This window comes from Onychostoma macrolepis, chromosome 01, assembly GCF_012432095.1.
Source record: "Onychostoma macrolepis isolate SWU-2019 chromosome 01, ASM1243209v1, whole genome shotgun sequence".
In the NCBI taxonomy this organism is placed as follows: domain Eukaryota; kingdom Metazoa; phylum Chordata; class Actinopteri; order Cypriniformes; family Cyprinidae; genus Onychostoma; species Onychostoma macrolepis.
In genome coordinates this window covers 14,761,145-14,786,709 of record NC_081155.1, presented here as the reverse complement: position 1 = coordinate 14,786,709, position 25,565 = coordinate 14,761,145, and the positions used below count along the sequence as shown (strand labels likewise).

The 25,565-nt window shown below is 36.5% G+C and overlaps 1 protein-coding gene across 4 annotated transcripts in view; it reads right to left on the bottom strand.

Moving 5' to 3' along the window:
• Positions 1-14,997, bottom strand: part of LOC131544364 (VPS10 domain-containing receptor SorCS1) — a 218,216-nt gene extending 203,219 nt beyond the window's left edge. For all 4 annotated transcript variants that reach the window (XR_009272115.1, XR_009272117.1, XM_058782521.1 and 1 more), the window contains exon 1: positions 14,122-14,997. Coding sequence is in view for 2 of the 4 variants with exons in the window: in XM_058782521.1 (XP_058638504.1) it covers positions 14,122-14,793 (672 nt within the window). In the remaining 2 variants the exon portion in view is untranslated. The remainder of the gene's footprint in view (positions 1-14,121) is intronic.
• Positions 14,998-25,565: the final 10,568 nt, after the last annotated feature.

Genomic DNA, 25,565 nt, shown 5'->3' with positions numbered 1-25,565 from the left:
AAAGGGAAGGATGTGACATAGCCGGTCACAGAAGGGTAGTCACCAAAAAATATCTTTTATTATTTCCCCTACTTGTGTCAGGCTAACATAAAATAATACAGTATGTTCAGTCACTCTAAAAATGGCATGTTGTGTAAATTTGAGAATAGTATACATCTGTTTTCTTCAGCACGGATCTTCTCAGTTTCTCAGAGGTACAAAGCTCGCAGTGCACAAAAAAATATAACTCAGTGGACCGTGTCTGACGCTTGCTTTTATCTCACCCGGCCTGACTTTCTTCCTGCTTATCTTGTCGAGAGTGCGCGCGATTGATACGTCCCCCCTTCCAACCTTTTAGCGTTCCAACCTCATCTTTCCCCCATAGTGAAGTGGCCCATGGGGTGTGCGGATAAATCAATTAATCCTGATCTCTTTTGCCAATCCGAATGGCCTGATCGCTAATGATCTGCGGCCTGTTGCGGTTTTAGCGCTTAACCAATTCATCATCTCTCCACCTGCACTTCCCACGCTGCTTTACATATAAATTACAGACCGACGGAAGGAGGGGAAAAAAACAGGTCGGACAGTGCCATCTTTATTCCCCGGCCCCCTGGTTTCATTTGCGAAAACATTAAGACAGTGGAAATGAAAGCTGATGGAAAGGGAGATGACAGAGAAGAGGGATGGATACAATTATCAGATGCCTATCATCACTTACTGGTGGCTCGGAGTAATTTGAAAACGTGTACACCTTCACAACAACATGAAGACACTCTTCAAGGCCAGAGAAGACGTGAAATGAAAAACCTTGTTACGTTTAAATCGCCTGCTAAGCTAGAGAATAAAGTGCCTAGCATATATTAAAGCAATAAGCCACGGGTCGTGCGCTAAAGTGATTTCATCACGGTTAAAGTGTGTTCTTTAGCACAAGATGAAGCGGGACTGGCAGAAAACAATTTAATAGTGGTAAAATGCGTGTAGCACACAGACTCAAGTGGCTTATTCGTTTTATAAGACACAGGCTGCATACATACGATAAAAGATACTCATGTTAAAATAATATTCTTAATAAAAATTAGGGCTACGGTTAATTGAAATTAAACCAAAATATGGATATGGCCTACTACTGTAAGTCTACTGAGGTGATCAAATCTCAAAGGTTGTGATTTAATTAAACAGTTATATGTGGTGTGTGCTTCAAAGGGACACGCAGCATTGTGTTCATTTACACACCAGCAGTTGATATTTTTCAATGTCTCAGAGCAGCTCGGTTTACATTTAGGTCGCTCAGAACGTGCATTTGGAAATGCAACATGCATCAAGCATCTTCCCACACCTGTTAGAAGTGCGTATAAACCGCCGTAAACAAAAGAAGAATTTTCCACCAAAATAACAGTTTGAAATTTAAGAAAGTAAGACATTTGTACGTATTAGTATTGTTATTTTACAGCTGCACTGTATTATTATTAGTAGTAGTAGTAGTAGAAGTATTAGTAGTAGTAATAGTAGTAGTATTACTAATATTACTATTATTTTTAATACTAATACTACTAGTAAATAAAAATATGAAACAAAATATTAAATGCTTTGTAATATTTATTGTAATATTTTTAATATTATATTTGTATTGTGCTGTAGTTTTACAGTTAAATTATTAGTATTATTATTGAATGTTTCATTTTACAGTGAAATATTGCAAAGCATTTTGTAGTTTGTTTAATATTTAATATTTTTATTCATATTCTTATTATTATTAAGAATAAGAATAGTTCTTGTTTTTGTTGTTGTGAAGTTTTGTTGTTGTATAGTCTGGTTAATGTATATAATCACAATTTTTGGCCAAATTTTGCAGCCCAAGAACAGAAATCTATGTGGTTATTGCCATTTTTATTACAAAAACTTTGTTATTACAAAAACTAAAGTTTTTCCTCCAAATTGTGCAGCTCTGATCAAAATAATCAAGTTTCATAATCACAGTTTTTGGCCAAATATTGCAGCCAAAAAAGGTAGTAAATAGGGCTGGGTAAAAAATATTGATATCGCGATTTTAATTGATTCTCATTTTTACGAAATGATATTGATTCTTAAATTCCAGGAATCGATTAGTCTAGTCTGTTTTCATTTATTGGACGGAAAATTGAAGAGCACCTCCAATCCAATATATCGCAATAAGTATTGTGCTTTGGTACTTTTAATATAATTTTTTTTTTTTACTTGAGTAAATTTGGCACGTGTACCTGGTATATATCCAAAATAATCGATATTGAATCGAATTAAATCACAAGCTTGTGAATGAGAATCGAATCGAATCATGAAATTTGTGTCAAAACCCAGCAATAACGGTAACTGCTAATTTTATTAGACAAAAAATAATTTCCTCGAAATTGTGCAGCCCTGATCAAAATAATCAAGCTTCATCTGATCATAATAGAATTTTATATTAAATAAATGAGTACAACTAACAAAATTATTAAGTGCATTTTGAGTATGATTGTTTTTAGTCAAAACTGGATGTGTAATGTATTTGTTAAACCGTTTATAAGAGGCTGTTTATGAGTGCTTCAGCCATGTGGAATCATTTAAATTGGTAATGTGTTTGTTTTTAATATAAATGACCGGTGGAGGAGCTAATGTCTCCTAACCGCCATGAGAATGGTGACACGTGGAAACACTTGATCAAAGCTACGGCTAAGAGGAGCGCAATCTTTTAGTGCTCTTGAGGAAAGTGAGGTAAACATGTTTGGACATAAGCAGATGCGGCAGGTTCCTCCAGATGTCTTCATCCATCTCCGAAGTGTCTTTTCAAAGACGTCTCACACAGATGGGTCTAGCCTAATACTGGCACACACCATACCTCAATCTTTTTTCTTTTTTTTTTTAATCAGAGCTCACCTGAGGTGGTGCGCTATGCCACTTCTGAAGGCAAATCACATTTAACGTCAAAGAAAAAAGGAAAAAATAGGTTATGCTGGAGAAAGTATCAAATCAACTACTCAGTAAATCAATTTGCACATTGCTTTTAAAAAATTTTTTTTTTGTTTTGCTGGCCTCTTCAAAGGAGTCACAGGAGTTTTTTTTTTTTTTTTTTTTTAACATTACTTATTTAATGCATTAATTTACACCGGCCTTTGAAATGCCATACCTTCACAGAGAGGTTGTTGCATTTTTCCATGACAGCTGTTTGATGTTGCTTTCCAGGGTATATTAATATAGCTTTTTTAAGTGCTGTTGAGCTGACATGAATGCTTTATTCTGAATGCAGCATCGCTGCGCATTGTTCCTAACAACGGCCTTTAGCTGTGACTTTATTCACAATATACAGTAGCTCAACCACTACTTGAAGGTATAGTTCACTCCTTAAAAATTCAAATTCTCTCATTATTTACTCCCACTTTTGGATGAGCTCACACTTTTTGTTTTTGGCCAAACTATAAAAAAGTCCAAATTAGTGTCCAAATTCGGCACATGCTTTGGTAAGTAATAATGACAAAACTCAAAATGATGAGACAGTTATTCATAATCAGAAAAAGTTGAAATTATTACAAGTTCTTATGAGATCTATTATGAGGGAAAAGTCAAATGTATGAGAAAAAATCCATAGTTATAGCATAAGTATAAAAGTGGCACACTCTGTAAAAAAGATATATGATCAGAAAGTCATGGCAACTTGTGTTTTTACAATAACTCATCAAAATAAGTTGTGTAATTTCAGTTATATAAAAATTAAACTTGATTTGTTTAAGTTGGTATAATGTAATTCAAGCTGAAATTAAAAAGTTGATTATACTTAAAAATTTAAGGCAGCGACTTAAGTTGTTTTTATGTTGAATTAGGTGGATGTTTTTTGTTTGTTTGTTTGTTTGTTTGTTTTGTTTTTTGCAGTCCAGAAACAGTTTATGCAAAAAGTCTAAATTATGAGATAAAAAGTAAATTATGACATTGGAGGATATCCGAGAATGAATCAGACAAATTAAGATTCGATCAGATTGGTGTTGAACAACCCAAAGAGCCAAATTCCACAGAGAGGCCCCGGATAACAAGACAACGTCATAAATCTGTCCACGGTATCCTGGCACCATGAAGTCTGGAGCAAGCCTAACCAACAAGCCTCTTCCAGTGAACAATTTGCAACATTCAAACAAAAGAACACTTATTGATAATCCCAACTCAGGAAGGAGATTATCAAATTTGGGTCAAGTAATCAAGATTGATGGTCAAAGAGATGCACAGCATGGCCATCACGTGTGCCATGATAAAAATCATGAGATTCCTTAGATTGACTTCCCCCAAACAACCAGGGAAGAACCAGACTGAAATTCCTTCCAAACCCTTTTGACCTTTTTGTTGTACACAGAACTACACAGATACTGTCTTTTCCATATGCACCCAAAATCATCTTAAAAGGACTTATGAGCAACTAATAATTTCTATGCATAAATTAATATTATGTATGTAACCCACACATTGGACTATCATGTTTAATCACTTATTGTGTATGTGTTTTTAATAACTATTGAATAGCTTAAGGGTTCATATTCTTGTTTGGTGTGTATGAGCTTGAAAATTCACGCTTTAAACTTTTCTATCAATCAATACTTTGTCAAATGTATCATATTCTGGTTATAGAAATCCTGTCCAAAATTATACTCTCCAAGAGCGGGAAAGTTCGGACAATGTGACCAGATAATTGGATGGGGAGGAAAAACAGAGCAACACCCCGAGCTAAGATAATATCTAATTGGTCAACACACCAGTTGGGATGTGTCCAAAAGCTGAGTTTAAAAACTCAGGACACCATCAAACTCTCTTCTCTTTTTGATTTTGCCTTTTTGCCACCGCGTTTTGCCACTGCCTTTTAGCGCTTTTTGAACGTGCTCTGGCCTACATGCCAGCTGCTAACACCACGATGAGAAGAAAAACCATCTAGTCTCGTTACATCCTTTTATTCTTTTACTTTAACTTCTTTCCATTGAGAGTTTCGTTAAGTTAAGTTTGCCGCAGAGTCCAGCTCCAATTGCACCTGCTTCAAACTTCAACCAGCAACTGACTCTGAAACCATTCGTCAGCCAACGCCCAACCATTGGCTTCCCAAGACATCACTTCAACTACTGAACTTCCAGCCAATCAGCAACTTGGGAAACCCCCTTCCTGTAAAGACGACAACAGAAGGGAATCACTTAACACAAAGGCAATGCAAGTACAAACTTCCAGGTTGAACTGGTGCATTTAATATAAATTTTAGCCTCATGAGAAACTCAATGCAAGGGTTAATTAAGTTATTGATGGTTGTTCAGGTCTATGCAATAGCACATATTGCTATAAACTTGAGATTTCACTTTTTCATTCTCTAAACTCATCCTTTCCTCACTTTCTCTCTTTCTGCAACTTGTGTGAATGTGTGAATACGTGTGTCATGTGTTAGATTAGTTTGCATGTCTTAGGTTTATATAAATAAAGTCTTATTCATATTGAAAAGAGAAGTATCTTGTGTTTTGTGCTTACAAGTTAATGTCTTAAACTGCCGATCTTGTTACTGTGCTTATTAATAGTGTTTTCATTATATTTTGGATTTTAATATCCATTGCAGAGTTGATGTTATATTGCCAGACGATTCATTGATCAGCTGTAAAACAGTGATTCTGTTCGAATCCCCTAGAAAATCTTAAATGATTCCCTTTGAGCTAAATTGACCTTGTATCCCTTACATCATTGATCAGAATATTTACATCTTTGTGTCAGACTTTTTTCTTTCTTTTATCTCATAATTATGAATTATCTCATAATTGTAATTATGTCATAATAATGATTTTTCTTTCTTTTCTTTTTTTCTTATGTAACAGAAATGAGCTTCCATACATTTAAAAAGTGGAATAAAACAACACTGTGGTCTCTTTAATTGAGACTTTGGGGAATATGTTTAAGTTTGCTTTCGGATGCTGTTCAAGGCACCATTGTCTCTTTGAAACTGGACAGCAGTTTGTTCATTTTACCACTTACATCAACTCTCTGAAACAAATGTCCTTTTCTGAATGCAGTGGGATTCTCCTTCTCTACATCTGGCCGATTAAAAACGTCCACTAAGGCAAATCTAGTTCAAAAATAGGGCCTGGCTGCTGCATTTTCAATTCATTTGGGCCTCTGCATCAATGTCTCAAAGCATTTCCCAGTTGTTTTTGGTTGTCAGCTAGTTTGGAGGGTGTGAGCAGGTTTGGGTTGTAGCGTGGCAGCAGCCGGTATTGAGGTGCTGCATGTTTAATAGCATCTAGTGGGAATGTCAATTACACGTGTAAGATTGATTTGGCTTTTCTGTGCTCTCCACATCCTTGTTGATATCCTCAGACTGTATCTCACACCCCATCCCACCGTAATACCTACACCCACCCAAATGTATATCAGTATATTTTTTCACTCTTTATTTCTCTTTCAAATATATAATTTTCTTTTAGAACCCACATTGCTTTATTCTAGTAAACAAATCAATAACAAATAATAAAATGTAACATATATTTTAACCTGTTAACTGTCATGGCACTCTTTTTTTATTGAACTTTTTGCCCATCACAAATTTTGTAATCATTGTAAATTAGATATCATTCAAAAGCACTCATCCTGTTTTGAAATCGGAGATTAGCAGGCCCCTCCCCCTTGTGGGCGGTGCCAAGTCTCATATTACAAAATTGATTTTATAATCAAAACATTTTATGATCTTGACAAAATACATATTGTTGAAAAGGTTAGAAAGTTTCAAGCTTCTATATTTGGTGATTATTTTGTGATATAAGTAATATTGTGCACGAAATGTACAGATCTGTGACAGGAAAATGTATTTTGTGTGTCACCCGGTGGTTATTTTTGGTATATTGCCTAAACAAAATCTCACAGAAATTTCAGTTTTTGCAATATCAACTTCAAATTTGGAGCATAACATATTTAGACATATGGCTTTGATTTTATAGCAATTTTAGATTACTATTTATTTATTTATTTTGAAATTCTTAATAATTGATTGATAAATGATTGTCTTCTTTAAAAAGAGATCAAACTTATTAAGTTCGTACCATTTGACCATTTAAGTTCATAGTGCATAGTGTATTTTCATGTGTATGTTCAAAAAGGGGGGTTGACAGTTAAGAGGTTAAAGTTTGTTCACAACCACCCAAGCAACCACCTAGAATACCCTGAAACTTAATGAAAACCTAAAACCATGCAGAACTCGTTAATAACTACATAATCACCCAAAACATCCCAACAACATCTTGAAACCGCATTATGATGCATTAAAAACCACTCCAAATGCCTTGCAACAACCTGGCAACCCAACAGAACACCCTAGCATTGTGATGCCAAGTTTTCTACCACTCACATTTTCTTCTGAAAATGTTCTGCTGTTCAATTTCACATAAAGAAAGCATTAACTATATATTTTAAGGACGTTAATTGCCCAGTGTCACTTTTTAGAGCATTCGATCGAAGCTTTCTACTCAAGAATTATTCTATATAACATTCTTCATACTAGCTGGTTTATTACCAGACATTTACGTGGATTAATCCCTTAACTGCCATTTAGTCTGAAGTAAATCACAACACAGATGTCAATATCACCAAATTGCTTTTCTCTCGAGAGGAGAAGAGAGGTAATAATCACTGGCAGTGTGTGAGGCAATAGCAATAATGGCTTTATTCAGATGTTGTAATCTCAGTAGATTTGTGAAGTTTAGCCACGCCGTTCTCCAGCATGCAACGGCTAACTCGCACAATTATCGCAATCCGTCATCTCATCTTTCAGCATGATTCGCTCCTACTGAAAAAAATTGTTTTCTTTGGCTTTTTCACTTCTGTTCCTGTGGGCTACAGATTGCTCGGAATTCAATTTGTGCCACAGAGCAGGCCGCCTATGGCCGGGATGGGTGTTTCCCACTGCATTCTGGGATATAGAAACCCCTGACTAGCTTTAAGTACTGCTCACCCCCTGTCAAAAAGAATGAAATGCATGCTGGGAGAAAAAGACTTCTGTGTGTTCTCACCACACAGTGATATGTCACTCCTGTTTATCTCTCATTCTGTTGGATGTGTTTCTCTCGCTGTCATTCTTTCTCCACTCAGAGCGAAGTCAACACTCATTCTGTTAATTAACATTTAGAGATGATCACTCTTTAACACCTACATTTGGCTTGATGTCTTATTTACCATGAAATACAGCAATATTGGTTACATTTCCCTTGATTACTAATCCTTATTAGAAGATACAAATTATCTCACTCCCAGAGATTTTCTGACATACACATACACAACAACAATAGACTTTTTTTTCTCACATATGGGTCATATTTCAGCATGTTTCACATTCAAGACTGGTAGAATAGTGTGTGTGTGTGTGTAGGACTTTATGAGCAAAATATGATCGTGACTACAGAACAGGTTATGTTACCTTGAGTCTGACATACACTTGTGTTGAACTGAAATTGAAGTTAATACATCAAAAATATATTGCAGCTTGACTATATGTGAAACATGGGGCTGGACAAGAAATTAAGTCTGAGGTCTCATAACTTGTTTTTCAGCCTGCAATCATTTACAACGGAAAGCAAAGGCTCTTGCAAAAATGTCAATCTGAACTAAACACGGGACGAAGTCTCACAAAATCTGTCAAGAACATATTTTACCAAAAATAAAAAGAATATTAAAAAAAAAAAAAAAAAAAAAAACATGAAAGGAATAAAAGGAGGAGGAAAAGAAGGAAGGAAGGAGGGAGGGAGGGAAGGAAGAACATGAACATTACTCTCATTACTACTAACTTTAATTGTAAATTAAAAATGTAATATTATATTTAAATTGTATTTATTCATCATGGAAATATTTGTTTTACTGCACTTAATTTGCATTAAAAAACTAAAATACTACATTACAGAATCTAATGAGAATAAGAAGAATGAGGGGGGAAACTGTCTTAAAAATGTTCTCTTTCTTTTCTTTGAGTTATTTATTTATTTTATCAGTCTGAAATGTGACCTGGAGATTGATTATTCATTCATTCATTTATTTACTCATTCATTCATTCCACTCTGTTAGAATAAAAATATTATATATATATATATATATATATATATATATATATATTTTTTTTTTTTTTTTTTAACAAATGTTTCTAGAGAACCAGATAACATCCTGAAGCATTCTTCTTTCTGAGCCATTATAAGCGCCCCCTGTAGGAAACCACATGTCTCCCTATAAAAATCTGCTACATCAGTCCTTCAACTGGTTTCCAGTTCACTGAATACTTCCTGTCATTTCCTAAAGTGCATTCCTGGATACATGGCAAGCAACAAGCCAATGCTCTGATATTCAAATACCTTTCAACATTAAATGCGGATCACCATTAAGCACTGTCCAGCTAACAGAGCAGGCAAAAAGAATATTGAACTCGTTATAGCACAGAATCCTGGGAAAGAAATGTACTTTTGACCTTTGTCAAACAGTGCTTTGTTCTACTATTAATACATTCATATTCACATCACACTTTAAGTTAAAATGCCACCAGCAAATCCTGAACAATATGAATTTATAAAGGGCTATCTGCTATAGAGAAACAGCTAAAAGATCTGATCATTTTAATTTCATTAATCAAGGTAGTGAAGAAAAATTACAGTCTAACTTCAAACGCTTACTCTATAATCACAGCTTAATCATTAAAAGGAATGAACCTTTCCTTATATCATACTAACCAAACAAAGAGCTATATTCTTGATCAGTATTCCTAAAAAACTCAAGTTTCTACAATTTTTTTTTCTTTTTTTAAATGCTGATTTCAATAAATACATTTAAAAAAAGTCATAATGCAAAAGTTTTCACAGACGTAATATTAAGCAATTGTGGCCAGATATTTTGAACAAAAACACGTCACCTTCAGTGCAAAGCACAATGTTTACAGGTAGTTTAAATAGTTCAATATTGAAGAAAAACATTTTCATTTGAAGTTTCTATCTTTGATGTTTACCTTAGAGCAACAAAGATGAATTTGTCAATCAATGTAAACATGAGAAGCAGCGCTCTGAATTGGTGCTTAATGTCAAACATGAATCATACAAGAGGGGTATATATGCCACTAGTGATTTTGTCTTTCTTTTATGACATTTTTGAGAACAATAAACATCACTGTGACATTTGAGAGAAAATAAAAATGCAGGCTTGCTGGATCGGGAATGATCAGTAAGAAAATTCTGCGCCTTAAAAGAAGTAAACAATAATACAGCAACACCTGCATCTAATTTGATCTCATTATCTTCAGATTACTCTTGCTTTATGAAATTTCGCACTCTAACGGCCATGCTTGTTCCCTACAGAAACCCCCGCTGAAGCTGCCATTCTTCACAGATTAATTAGTGGATTTGAGAGTGCGAGAGAAAGACAGAGCTCAAATAGGACCGAAGGAATGTACTAAGAAATAATCTGCCAGATATTGTCATGCAACAGGTAGATATGAATGTTTGGCGCACCGAAGAGTGTCGGTATAGGTGGGAGTGTTTCTGTGAGCTTTACTAAAATAATCATTTGACTGTCTATAATTTCTTTAAAAAAAACCGTGTGTTTACGATATTGTACAGTTTTACCACATTCGTAACTCGTTTTATGTTTACTCTTTTCTTTGGAAATGCATTTATCGATAAATCATTCACATTATGACCAGGAAAACATATAAAGAAAGTAAATATGGGCAGTTCTGTTTTCATGTTGACTGTAACTGAATTATTAGCTTGAACTGCAACCGGTTTGTAATGCTAGCAATAAGTCATTGTGCCATTCTGCTGTGAGTTTGCCATTTCCAGAAGGGCGCTATTCATTTTTCAAGTTAAAAAAAATGACCTGGTATTGAATGTTTGGAATGTGGTTACACTGGAGAGTTATTTGTTTCAACAGGCGAAATTATCTCGAAGGGTAAAATGTTTGTGGTGGCTGTTCGTTTTTTGTCTAGCAAAGGCATTTTCAGTGTTATTTGTCTTCATTTACATTGCTTGCCAAATACTTCATGGCAGAGCTACCGTTCATATCAGAAAAAATAAAAATGCTTGCCCTTCAGCTGTCCACCCACAAACTCATGCACAGGATATGTCTTTTTGTTTTTATTGTTTTTGCTACTTCTCTCTTTTTCACTCTGTCTTTGAAATATAAAATAGCTATTTTAGTCTAATGTTTCCAAAATCCAAATTTATTTTAATAAGTCTGTGCATTATTTGTGATAGAGGTCAATAAATGACATTGAATAGCAAGATGGCTTTGTGGGGGAATACATTAGTCTTGGCTTTACTGTTGATGTGAGTTTATGCGCCTTTCAAAGAATCAAACATATAGGGTTTATTACTCAATAAAAAGAAATACAACCTCAATATCACTCAGTTTGGAAATAAAGCATTAATCAAACAGGTTTGCAAGGCACTATTCGTTGTAAAGCTGCACTAGAACAATATGTATTGTGAAAAGCGCTGTGCAAATAAAAAGAATTGCAAATAGTTTTCCAATACAACATGAGGGAAGATAAATGTTTCATATATCAGATAAGCACTTAGAGAAGTAAACCACAGGAAGTTGAAAATGTTTTTTTTCCCACATTTAGCAAACCATCATGCTGTTCAGGCTTGAATCAAAGACATAGTGTTGACTGCACAATATGTTTTTTACCGTCCAATTAATTGCATTTTAGGAGTCAGGTGGTAACATAGTGTTATAAGATCAGACATATTGCTCCTTCCCTTACATGTGTTGCGATTTGATTTGAGCAAGTTAACAGCCTTAGCGTGACTGTGTCATGTATGACAACTGGTGCTTGTTGCATATTTTACAGGGTTCTCGGGAACTTTTGGTGACTAACTTCTTACTAATTGGCAAGAAAAAAGTTTGATTCTCTCCTTCTGCTGGCTGACAGGAACTTCTTCAGGCAAAGTCACTCGAGTGAATAATCAGATGGCTTTAACCTAACAATATTATTTGTTTCTCTGTTTTTCAAAAACATGTTCAAATACGTTAAATATATGATGAAAGATGCTGTTGTTATAAGCTGCAAACCTGTAATATAGAGTCTTATAAGCAATCACCACAACGCATTAAATGCATAAACACATTTACATGCTCATAGATCAACAATACAATAACAAATGCTAGCGCTCACCAACTTACAAACACGCACAAGCCAAAAGCCATAGCATTATCAACTCTGGGCTCTGTGATATACAGACAGCCAACATTAATCCTCATTTCCATTTGCATAATAAAAAATCATTATAAACTACAGCTGTTTCTTTATTCATAAAGTACCTAAGGAAAGAAACTTGTGGCCTACTCAATTATTCCTTATACTGCAATGACACTGAATACTTAATGAAAGTCGTCTTTTTACTTTGCCCATTGTTAAGCTTCCCTGTATACCTACTGAGAATGAAAAAGAGCATATATATTGAAGCTACTGAATATGCTATTCATACAGCACAACTCCAGGAAAATTCAATTAACGGATATGATAATGGCAGCAGCTCTGAGCCAAAATGATTGAGTTCTGCTGGTGGGACATACTGAAATTCATTCCCCTGAGGTTACCGTCTCCCCGTATCCGTCCTGAAAGTTTTCACTGGTTGACTGTCATCTCACTAATAAATGTGTTGTGTTAGTGAGTGCAGTGTTTAAATTAGAAAATGCCCTCAGATTTTACCTGAAGGCAAGAAAACATCTGCTCTGACAAGCGAGGGAGGGAGAATATAATGGGGATGAGAAATGACATCTGAAATGTAGTAGCTCTGATGTGATATGTTGCACAGGAGAATTGTGGGAAATGCTCATTATAGCTCATTGCAAAGTAGTCATTAGTAAATGATCACAATACACAAAGAAAGAAAGAAGTTCACTTAATAGTATAATGGATTCGTAAGTTAAATGTATTGTTAAACAATTAACCCATTTTATTGAGCCAGTTAAATTTGTTATTAAAATTTAGTATCTAAAAGAGTTAACAGTATATTATTAATGCAAATTAATAACAGACCCTTTACATACTATAACTCTGCCTCATGCTCAAACGACATGTCGACATGCAATCAGCCTGATGGAAAACAAAAAGCCTTATGTGTGAATAAGTAAGTGACTGAGTCTCATAAAATTGCTAATTTAAAATAATAATTTAAAAAGTATGAATACAAGTTTAAAATGCATTATTTCCTTGTTCAACAGAATTGACTAAAAATGGTGTTGAATTATGTTTGCAAATTTCTGTTGGGTCTTATTAATAATGTCTCATGGGACCATACAGAGAGTAAAATGCATGAGTTTACAAATCTGATAATAATTTGAGATTAAATGGGGTAAATAACTGCCAGAGATCAGAGTGCAATATGTATAAAATGTCATTACAACTCATTGTGGCTCTGTTTGAAATGGGTTACATTTAGTTATTCTCACAAAATCTCTGCTAAAGTGTTTCAGGTAACAAACAAGACCTATGCATCACCTAAAAAATATCCCTGCTGGAGAAAAAAAAAAAAAACTCATCCAGCCAGCCTTAGCTGATGCCCTGTCTTAGCTGGTTTGAGATAGTCTCATAGCCTGGCCAAGCTGGTGTTTAGCTGATTTTGGCAGTCGGCAAGCTGGTCCCCTAGCCTGACCAGCTTAAATACTACCAAAATCCCTCTAAAACCAGCATGCACCCCATTCTGGCCAAGTGTAAAGGGTATTGTTTAACCTGGTTTATGTTTTGTTTCTGGGTGGTTAACATTCAAAAGCTTGAGTAGCAGCTGGTGAGCCAACATCACAAACAATCATAAGTAGGAAACGTGTTGCACAGGAAAGTGCACTTCATTTTGCCAGGGTTAATGAAAGACCAAGCCAGTGTAACAAATAAAAATAAAAATAAAAATAAAATAAAAACTGGCGTGAAACGCATATGAAGCAATCACTTGGACATCAACAATGGACATCTGTTCGTCTCTGTGCGCACCAAATCTCTCACACACACAGCCTTAACACACACACTCACGCACCTTCGGACATTCATTTAGATCAGAATGTGGGATAATGCTTCGAAAATTCTCAACAGGGGTTTACAGCTTTAGCAAATTCACTGCGTGTATTTTTTTTTTTATTTATTTATTTTTTTTCACTTACGCTGCTGTTTTGGCCGGACCAGTGCACCATGGCTTGGTTGTGAGCGGAATCCCCTGTCAGCGCAAAGGTAGAGCTGGTAAGTTTCAGCTCCTCCTGTCGCGATGTGGACGTTCTCCGCTCTTCCCTGTTCCATCTCAGATCAGAGCGGGGGACTCTGCGAGCAGCCCGCGCGGTGCTGTTGCCAAATGCCGGCGGCGAGCGCGCACCTGGGGGAGAGCCTGGTCCTTGGGTGCTTCTACGCACTTGGTGATGCTGCTCTCCAGGGGCTGAACCTTGTGAACCTGGACGTTTGAGGTTATAAACTTTGCCATTACTGCGCATCGACTTCCATTTATCATCGGGTGGCATTTTCTCTGAGCGGAGCCGGTCCGTATTCCTTTTACGCACAGAGTGAGCTTGTTCGCAGTTGTCGGTTACGCCGCAGTCGGGTTGATCAGTTTCAGCACCAGCCGAATTAAACAGCGCCGTTGACCCGTCTCCATTTTTATCACCAACTTTACCAAAATCGACACCACTGTCCATCCTCACCAATAATTCCCGACCACTCCACTTATCCAGCAGGTGACATGACCTGCAAGTTATCACTGTTTTGGTCACCGGAACCCAAGCGAACAAGACCAAAAGCAGGGTGCAGAAAGCATTTACCCGGCAATATATGATTCCTCTCTCCATCGCGGATAACAACACGGTACACTGTCCTTTTCCTCTCTTTTAGCGTCAGTTATTGATGGAAAGAAGTCCTCATACAAGTTGCAGCGCGGTGAAGCAGCCACAGTTGAGATGTTGTGGAAAAGTGCTATTCAGCGAAGCGCTCCAACTTGAAGGATTTGATCAAATGAAGCTCTCCACGCACTAAGGGGAGGAGCTCGGGGGATTACAGGGGAGAGCAAGACCATAAAGACACGATTCTTTCCAGTGCCACAACATTCATATTCACCCAGACATTTTCCAACAATGCTTTCTGCAATAAAACATAATGCGGACGCAATTTGAGCGCTTTTGTTCGTCGCGTTGCCTCTCAGTGACGGAACTTTCAGACGTAGAGAGAATTAATTTTACTCAGAGCTTATGCACATTGTCACTATAGTAATTCGCATAGTAATAGCCCGTGAGACAATTATGACGTTTGCCTGGATGTGGAAATGATTAAATACTAATAGCAGTGTGCGAATTGAGTGACTTGCTCAGTTCATTTCTTTCAGCAATTTTCTAGAGGTATAGCCTATGTTTAGCAACCAACTACACGTTTTCACTGGAAGACGATATTTCTTAGTAAAACATTTTTAGTTGTGTACTTAACGTCGTGAATAATAGGCTACTCATTATATGATCTATGTAGGCTATTGGCTGTCACAGATGTTAAATTAAAGTGCCAGTGCTACCTTCCCAAGCGAACTATACTTTTGTTCTTGAGCGTCTATTTAGTGTTCTGATGAACTGTTGTGGTTATATGAAACGTTGTTGAAAAATAATAAAGGCATTTATCTGATCCCATAAACGCCCCATAATTAGAAACGGATATAAAGATTTACCTAAGAATTTCAATTCCACATTAATTTGATGTTCACGCACGTCCCGGGACAATTCACATTCCCCACAGCATCCTTTGGATCGATGAGAGAATTGCAAATGCATCTGATGCGCATCAATCAGGTTTCTGTGTCTAGAATTGTGCTCCAATTCCAAGACAGCAAACCTGAACTAACCAACTCCAAAGCAGACCTCAGAAATAGTACTCGAAGACAATTAAATATTTTGTCGTAAAATTCTGATTATGTGCCAGTTATGCTGAAAGCAATCCATACCTGATCTACCATACAGCAGTAGATGCCTACTTTCATGCCTTCGGGCTCAGAATCTCAGTATCCCTCTTGATCCCTCTTTTCTTCTGCTTGGAGAGAGAGCTATAGATCTATAGATACCCTGCCACATCAAACCAGTATTAGTATGGCTAAAAACGTCTTTTAAAAAAGGGCAAAGTTACTAGTCCATATATTTCCCTTTCATAACTAATTAGAAAAAAAACATTTTCTCACACCTTATTTTGATTTAGAAATGGATTGCATACTCACATTAAAGGAATTCTTTGGATTTATGTAGCAAATGTCAATACCAAGAAAAGCAGTAATATATATCTCTCTCACATGCTCATCTATTCTTACTTTTTTCTAATACAGTGGTTCTTAGGTACGTTCCTGGAGCCAACACTGCATATTTTGCATTTCTACTTGTATGACACACTTATTTCAGGTCTTGGAGTCTCTACTAATGAGCTGATGAGTTGAATGGTGTGTTTGATTAATGACACATGCAAAATATGCAGTGTCCAGGAAAGTGGTAAAATGTTGGGTCAACAAATATATGACAATTTATTTTTTTATTTTTTTATTTTGATTTGTAACTGATTGAATGCTAAAACAAGTTTGTTTTTTTATTAAAAATAAATAAATAAATAAATCATGTATATAATGACAGTACAGGTCCCGTGTATAACCCAGAGGTGTTCAGCCCTGGTCCTGGAGACCCACTGTCCTGCAGAGTTTAACTCCAACCCTAATCAAACGCATCCGAACAAGCTAATGAAGGTGTTCAGGATCTTGAAAATCACAAGCCGGTGTGCTGAAGCAGGTTGGAACTAAACTAACAGGGTGGGTTTCCAGGAGCAGGGTTGAAGTCCTATGATTTGAAGTCACAGTCCTGCAGAGTTTAGCTCCAACCTGCTCCAACACACTTTTATAGGGGCATTTACATGACGCTGTTTTCAACTAAAAATGGAGGGAGGGATAATGCGCTTTGGCTGTTCATTTACACGACAAAAGCAAATATGTGTGTAGATGGTGTGTATTACATGTTATACTACAGAGTTTCTGTACATACTACAGAGTTTTTAGCTGTTTCGTGGATCAATGTTAAAAGGGCCCTGTTTTTTTTTTTTTTTTTTAAGTTATATTTATAGGCTTTTATGCCTTTATTGGACAGGACAGTAGAGGGCAGACAGGAAAGCATTGGGTGGAGAGACGGGGGCGGGATCAGCAAAGAACTCCAAGACGGGAATCACGAACACAGTCGCGGTATATGTTGGAGCACTAACCACAACTAAGGGGCTTATTTTGACAGCATTGTAATCTGTATGTAAAACTTTGCTAAAATGCAAATGAAAAGCTTTTCCATTTTTAGTACACTGTTGCTGTGTAAACATACCCTTAGTTTTTAAGACTGCAAAGTTAAAAAAAAAAAAAAACTTAATAGTGAGTCCTGCAGGAAAGGAGATCATAGGCATTTTTTTGAATGAATGAATGAATGAATGAATGTCAATTAGGGAGAGGCTTCACTATGCTGAATAAACTGCTTTTGTGGGAAAACACATTTATTTTATACATTTATGAATCAACCACCTATCAGCTAATCGTCAACTGAAAGGCTGTAATGTCATTGGTTATCAAGGCACACATGATCCAAGTTGACCGTTACGCTTTGTCCAATGGTAGAACTGTGGACAATTGTATCTCCCAAGAAGAAGACCATCTTTGGCTAAACTCTGCAGGACTGTGGCCCTCCAGAAAGTGTGTTTGACATTCCTGATATGAGCGTGACAATTTGTCATCATAGGTTGATTGCGTTCGCCAATCATTATTACATATTCGGTTCTTTAGCGACCCGGACCTATATAATCAGCACAGATGGATCTCTAACTGCAGCAACAGCAAAAAACTCTCTTGATATTTTAAGAACAACTACAGAAGAATAAAATAAAGCACATCATATGCATGTGGTAATTATGAGTGAAACATCATATCATCATTTTCTATGAAACAGTGCCAACTCAAGGAATAAAGGTGAATTGCAGGTATTGAGTCATCAGATATTTAAATATTGTTGTGCAGGAAAAATATACTTAAACTATTACACACCTTGGGTCGCTAGTGTCCCTATAAACTTTTTACAAAAGATTAATCAGAAAACAAACATTATTTTATATATTTTTCTTGTTATATTATTTATAATGAATAGATTGAGGTTGAAAGTTGATGTCTAACTTTAAAAAATGAAGGAGGGAGAGGGTAGTGAATGATGCCCCTGGTCGCTAAAGACCCAAGGTATGCATTTAAGAGTTAAGTAAAAATAACCTCAGTATTATTCCAGTTATAATACAGGCATCTTCCAAAAATGAATCTCTGAACAGTCAATGTGAAGCTATTTTAAACATGCTTTGCAACAAATTTATTTTCCCTCAGAGTTTAGATATTTTGCATTTTCTCCTTCCAAAATACTTATTTAATCATCTTGAACAAAATATAAAGTTTTGACTCAAAATATGAGAGAGATTTGAGGATTCTGAATATAAATAAATGATGTAACTTTTGATCAAATTACCTCAAACCCAGCCTTAAAGTTCAGACAAATGTTGAAGTTCATAGCAACAAGCAGGTGTTTAGTATATAATATATTATGCATATATTAATTGTTTGTGCATGTTACCCTCCATCTCTGTCTGTCCATGTGCCCTTCCTCTCTGTGAGTTAAATCCACCGCCTTGTCATTCTAAAAGCATTAAAATGACGAACAGCTAGACAGGCCTAGACTCAGTATTAAATAGATATATTGTATTGGATTAATAGCACAGCTATGGACAGGCCTCCAGAGATGAGAACACACTCATCACTTTCTCTCTTTCTCTTTCTCTTTCTATCTCCCTCTCTCTCTCTATAGGTACTCAAGAAGACATCATGGTCCATCATCTTATATCCCGCCTGCACGTCACAGAAATCAATGCTATTTAATCCACCCAACACATGACCAGGATATCTGTTAAAACAGAGGAGATATGAAGGCCTCGTTCTGTGAGCTTCGTGCAGGTGAAAGTGAATAGAAACTTTTGGCACATAACAGCACTTCCTGGAACAGATCTCTCAGATTCCTACAAGATATCCATCGGACAGAGGGCAGAATGTCACTGCTGGTTTCAGCTCTGTCAGAGTCTCTTTTTTTTAGCAGTGTGGTAAACCAGACACTTCTGCTGGTATTTGTCAAATTTGCACTTAAGCAGATGAGCTGTGGCATCAATCCGAACAAGTTCTTCTGTTCTGCCAAGCAGTTTGTGCAAACGCACAGAATTCTAGGAGTGAAAGTTTCAAGTTTTGGTTTCATGTCAAATTAGGCACAGGTTTCAGCCTGCAAAAAGACTGACATGTTGTCATCCGTGTTCCCAGGGCAACAGCCAAGGATGGCTATAACTGGAACAGTCACAGATATCATGAAAGCTAAAAAAGGCACAGATCATAGTAGAAGAATGACAGCGCTCGCGTATTTGATTGGTGCTCAAAGCAAGGACGTGGTTTTAGTCAAGGCCGCCAATGACTTGTGCAGCAACAGTTGAGAGACCAATAATTATCCAACAGATGACTCACAGAGGCTTTGCATCAAAGGAGGAAACTGAGAACAAAGCACAAAAAAAGAGAAGAAGAACATACCAGCCAGCCACCCAAGGGTAAACTATATGTGCTGTAAAACCTTTGCTTCTCTTGTCGTTCATTTAATGGAGCTATTTCCTCACATTATTTGGTATTCTTTCTCTGTATAGGTCCAGAGGGAAGGTCAGGAGCAATCGCAGAGCTGGATCTCATCGTGTAATATTTAAACAGAGTTCATACTCTCGATACTTGTGCTCTCTCACACTCTCTGTTTTAATTCATAAAAATGTCATAGCAGTATCTCGCCATAGATACGTACACTATAGATATAGGTTAGTATTTAAGTTTTGTTTAGAATCAGGTCATGCATTTGGGCATTTAAATGCTTTGGGCAATTACTTGCCATTCAGCTCATGCTTGTCAGTAAAATTAGTGGGGAAAGATCAAATCAAAATTCTACAAATAAGGCAGATGCTATTTGCACCCCGGTGTAAATAGTGGCAAATGGCATTTGGAGCATGTTGTAATTAACAAAATAAACTATTTATATTTTGCATTAAAACATAAGTAAAATATGACACTGTATATATAAAATGTTGGATTTTATAAATTTTATTTTTAAGCATGTCAGGCATCAGCAGGTGTATGTGTGTAAAAATGCAAACAGCTTTCATCCTCAGATTTCCAAAGGATCTTTCTCCCATGGAAATTTATTTCCACCATGGAATACATGCATGCAGAAATGAAAAATAAAATGAATAAATAAAAGTAAGTGTGACTTTTTATATCACAATTCAGACTTTTCTATTACAATATTGAATTGTCATCAGTGTGAGATATAAGCTCAAAATTGCAAGAAATAATGTCAGAATTGCTAGATATAACTGATAAATTCTAAGAAAACTCAGAATTATGAGATAAAAAGTCACAATTACATTTATTATTATGATTATTATTATTATAAAGTCAAATAACAGAAATGCAAAATTTAAATTCAGAATTCTGAGGGGAAAGGTCAGAATTATGGGATAAATTATATATGTAATTTACAATTACAAGTTTATAACGTGCACTTTTGAGAACCTTTCGATTCTCAGAAATAAAAAAGTCAATGTATTTTTGCAGAAATAAGCTTCCAATTTCTCCAAATTAACAATTTATCTAAGCTGACAACATCAGATACATGGAACTATTGTTTACTTCAGAGGCTATGTTTACATGGACTGCAAAATCACATTGGTCTCATTATAAATATGACATTAGCCCAATTAAAAAATGTTTATAATGGCTCCTCCTGAGCTATTCTATTTATATTATACATCTACTAATTTATTAATCTGTCATTTAGCTCTTGCAACTATACAAAGTACACGTCTTATAGTTTCTCATGAGAAACACAGGTTTAAACATGGTGATGGTTCATGGAACGCAAAATTTTGGTTACCAGGCCATATCTGTAGCCACCACTCGTTCACATTTTTTCAGGCTATAATCATGATGCTTCTGCAACATGCAAAGCAGAAGAGTTCAATTAGAAACCTGTGTAAACTGCTTAATCTCAATATTGTTATATTTGGAAGAAGACCAATATGATTACTGCAGTCCATATGAATATAGTTACTGCCTATAACACCAGCAACTCCAGCCCATGTGCTTCTCATTGTAATATCAAAAGCGATGCCTGCCAGGATGCCAGCTGCTCCGTATTCGCCGCTTTCACCAGCAGGACTTTGGAGTCGCTCCTGTCTCAACAAATTTACTGTGGAACCTGCCGATCAAAACCCCTGGTAATTCAGCTTCCTTCTGGGGAAGTTGTGGCCTAATGGTTAGAGAGTTGGACTCGTAATCCAAAGGTTGTGAGTTCAAGTCTCGGGCTGGCAGGAATTGTAGGTGAATGTCCAGCACTCTCTCCACCCTCAATACCATGACTGAGGTGCCCTTGAGCAAGGCACCGAACCCTAACTGCTCCCTGTGTGTGTGTTCACTGCTGTGTGTGTGCACGTTGGATGGGTTAAATGCAGAGCACAAATTCTGAGTATGGGTCACCATACTTGGCCGTATGTCACTTCACTTTCACTTTTTTTTTTGCTTCCTTTCCACCACCCTCACAACCTCCAGTAATTATTTTTGAGAAAATGGGAAATGTTTGAGTTTCAGCCAAATACAACAGTCACTTCTGCAAGATGAATTAATTTACCCCCTTTTTCACATTAATCTCTTATTAGAGTCTGTTATTTGGCTGGAAAACCTAATAACTCAATCTGACAGATAGGATTATGTCACTGAACCATTATTTGGTGTTTTTACATTAGTTGAACAGTTTCTCAGATACTGTTTTCCAATCACTGAAACCCTAAATCATCTCAAGCACTCAACAATGAGAAAATCTCAGAATGAAATGTGTTTGCCTCAAAGAGCATTGGCGGTTTCCTCTCAAAGGTAAATTAAATGAATCGTCAGTTCACTTCGGTCCATTTAACATCTTATATGGTAATGTTCATTATGTAATTCAAATATCTGTTTGGTATTTCTTACCTTAAGTTGTCCACATGACATTTCCCTAGCAGTAGTGTAAGTTCTACTGATTTCCTTTTTCAGTTACGCTCAAGTAGGCCCTCTCAGCAAACGCATTAATAAAATGAGCCTAGTAATTTTATTTTGTGACTTTCTGTATCACTACGTTGAATATATTGGAGATTTTATGACATATTATTGAGTTCTTCTGTTCAATATCACATAAATGTTCTCACTTTCTCATAGCAGGCTCCTTCCCATCCAATGAAGCATGGATTAAACGTCTATTTAAGAATGCTAGTGTACCTGTATATCTACAATAGGGTTGTGTGCTATTTATGACTGAATTGAATTTTTGGAAGCAAGTAAGATGCAGAACTGTAATTCAAATTTGACTCATTTTATAACTATAACAAAAGAACACTTAAAGGTTCCGTATGTAATATTGATAGCTAGTAGTTGAAATGGGGACTGCTGTCCAAATTTAAAATATTAGAGAGTTGTTTCTCCCAGCTTGTGTGGGTTGCCAGATTGAGGACATAACAGGAATGAGCGCAATTGCCAATGGAAGGCGCCAAGCCTTATGCTGTAAATTGATGAGTTGATCTGAATTTTAATATTTCTCTGGTCAAAAAGATTTTTATGGATGCCGAGGCATTTTTAGGTCGGGGCGAATCTGCAATCTCTGATACAGTTTGTTTGCTGGCCTCTATGACTACGCTGGGTTTTCCACCAACTGGCAACCCGGGGTATTGAGTAAAATGACAAAGGGGGAAATCATGCAGCCAAAGACAAAAACAGACATTCTAATATGAAATACACATTTCAAGGAAGAGTAACTGGCTGAAGCTTTGTTTTTTTGTTTTTTGGAGAATCATGCATGTGAACTATGTTTCCTAAATATTTGCAAACATATTATAGTAATTTTATGCATTCGTACAATCAAAAAATGTCACAATTGTCAAAATAAGATGAAAATATATGTAGAAAAGTAGGTTTGACTGTCTACTTTCTGGATGTAGTAAACTGCTCAAGATGTTACAAAAATGATGGCCCAATTTGAAAATTGCAATTGTGGTATTTATTTACAGTGGCAAAATAGTGTGAAATAGCCACATAGTGTGAGGTATTAACAAATGCAATCCCCCAACCAGTTCAGATCAGCTTGTTCACAAGCTAATAAGACAAAGCACTTAAAAAGTAATTTGTTTGTGCAGATTTTGTGCAATTCATCTGTTGTGAATCTGCTGCATTTCTGAACTCCCAATTCAGAATTCTGTTCAAACCTGTCCTATACGTTCAACTAAGTGCACTGTGCCCACTGCACCTTCAGTTGCTACGCCATTGATAAATGTGGTACCTTTGCCCTCCCATTTACCTTTTTTTGACTACAGGTCCATTACCCGCCATGAGACAAGCAGTATTTCTTTTCCCCAAATGCTCAGTTCTTTCCATTGAGACACCTGCATCAGTGCATGTCACTCAAACTCGCTCTCCTCCTGTGGTCTTGATGACTGCAAGTGCACCTGTGGCGTCACCTCCTGTTCCCTGCCTCTCTATCTCTTACAGCCCCTACATTTTCTACCTGTTGGGCCTCGTCAGCCCGTTGTGGTACTCACTGTATTTTTTTATGACTGCTAGCATAACTCTTACTGCAGAGTTCGTCTGCCTTCTACTGTGGTTATGGTGATCGCTACTCTACCTACTTTCCACTTTCCATCCACTCTACCAATCATCCTCCGCATTTCCTGAGTATAAAGGCTACTGCAAGCAAAATGAGAGAGAAAGTGGCTTACTGTATGTCGTCTGTACATACCTTTTGTTTGCAGCTTTACGCCGCCTCGTTTGCAATCTTGGTAGCCTCCACTTAATCTGCAGTGCTTCCCTTGCTCTCTTTTCTTCTTTGATTATTTTTACTCAGCCAACCTTCTCAAGTATTTTCATTCCTTCAAAAAAAAAAAACACTTTTGGAAATGAATTGAATGATTCTTTGAGAAGATTCAACTCAAAAGAATGAACCACTAGGGGATAAACTGAGATTTTGGAGGCTCTAGCAAACTTTTTTCTTTTTTTTCTTTTCTTTTCTTGAGTCCTGTCCACAACCAATTTCCAGAGACATTGTCCTTTCAGGCATACTGGCAAACCTTACCATTACCCTAGACATTCAATCCCTTGGCAGATGGTTTTTCAATACTTTCAGCATGCATTCTGAAAGCATATTAACCACTTCATTAAGCATTCATTTAATAAACATCAATCAGAACTTCAAAACTAAAGATGGTTTTATAAGAGAGCTCATACTGCTGATGGATTTAGCCACAATTCTCAAAAATTTTAACCTGCACACGGTTCAACCACTGACGAATTGCTCAAATATGCACACTAACAAGTTCACACACAGCTGGAACTCTCAGTTACCTACATTGCTCCGTATCAGCACTCCAAATCTACTCCTAACATATCTTGTGATCTCCATGGTCCAGATATTCAATTATTAAAACATTGCATTAAGTTACATTCATATACATACTGTAGATTATATAAAAACTGAACAAGCACAATTAGATCACTTGGCTTCTACATGCAGTACCCCAAACTGGCATTCTTTATTTATTTAGCATTGTCAAGCACTCTTATCCAGCCTCGACTTTAGGGGAACATTATTTCCCCATGAATAATGAATGATTCACATCCAGACATTGGTTTTAGGAACACCCAAAACCCATCTTACTGTTTTAAGATGTAACACCCAGCCTCGACTCCAATCATCAAAGCAGCTACAATGGGCACAAATGCTCTCAGACTCAGACATCACGCCCACGGATCACCCACAGTTTGTTCACTGACCGTCTAATGCATATTGCACACACAAAAAGGCAAGAGCTGACAAAAATTGCCAGTTCCAAGCTCCAAGAAGTCAGAGTGTCTTTTACAAGCTACCAGGTTGATACAGTGAGCACTTTTAAAGAAAACAGAAACTTCCAATTTACAGGCATCAAATCTTTAAAAGATATTCATGGTTTTGTGCGAAGCACTTTAGCAGCAAATATACAAGTTATCCTAAAGTTTATTTTTGAGTTATGTCTGTGAAAATAACCTGCACTTGCTATATTTGAAAGTAGATTTGCTGTACATCTATGCCATTTTGTTGAACCAATGTACCACTTTCATCTTTAAATGTTACAGATCTACAAAACAAAATGTGAGCTTTTTATGACTGTCTGACGTTTTCTAGCTAAGTGGTTCTGGCTAGAATAAACTGCAAACAAACTTCTTAACAATTTACCAAATTTGAAATGAAATGTTACATCCTGTTTGCAAAAGTCCCTTAATTCAAATTCAGGAATTCAATTGGAATTTTAAAAGCATTCTCATTTCAATTTCTAACTCGTGCTCACTAAATCAGTGGCGCTCAGCAAGTGTATATTTCATAACTTCCAGAGATGGTCCACATGCAAAACTGTGAAATCGACCTAGCAATCACACTCTCTCTTGAGGGTAAAGTTGAGTGTCAAGCTC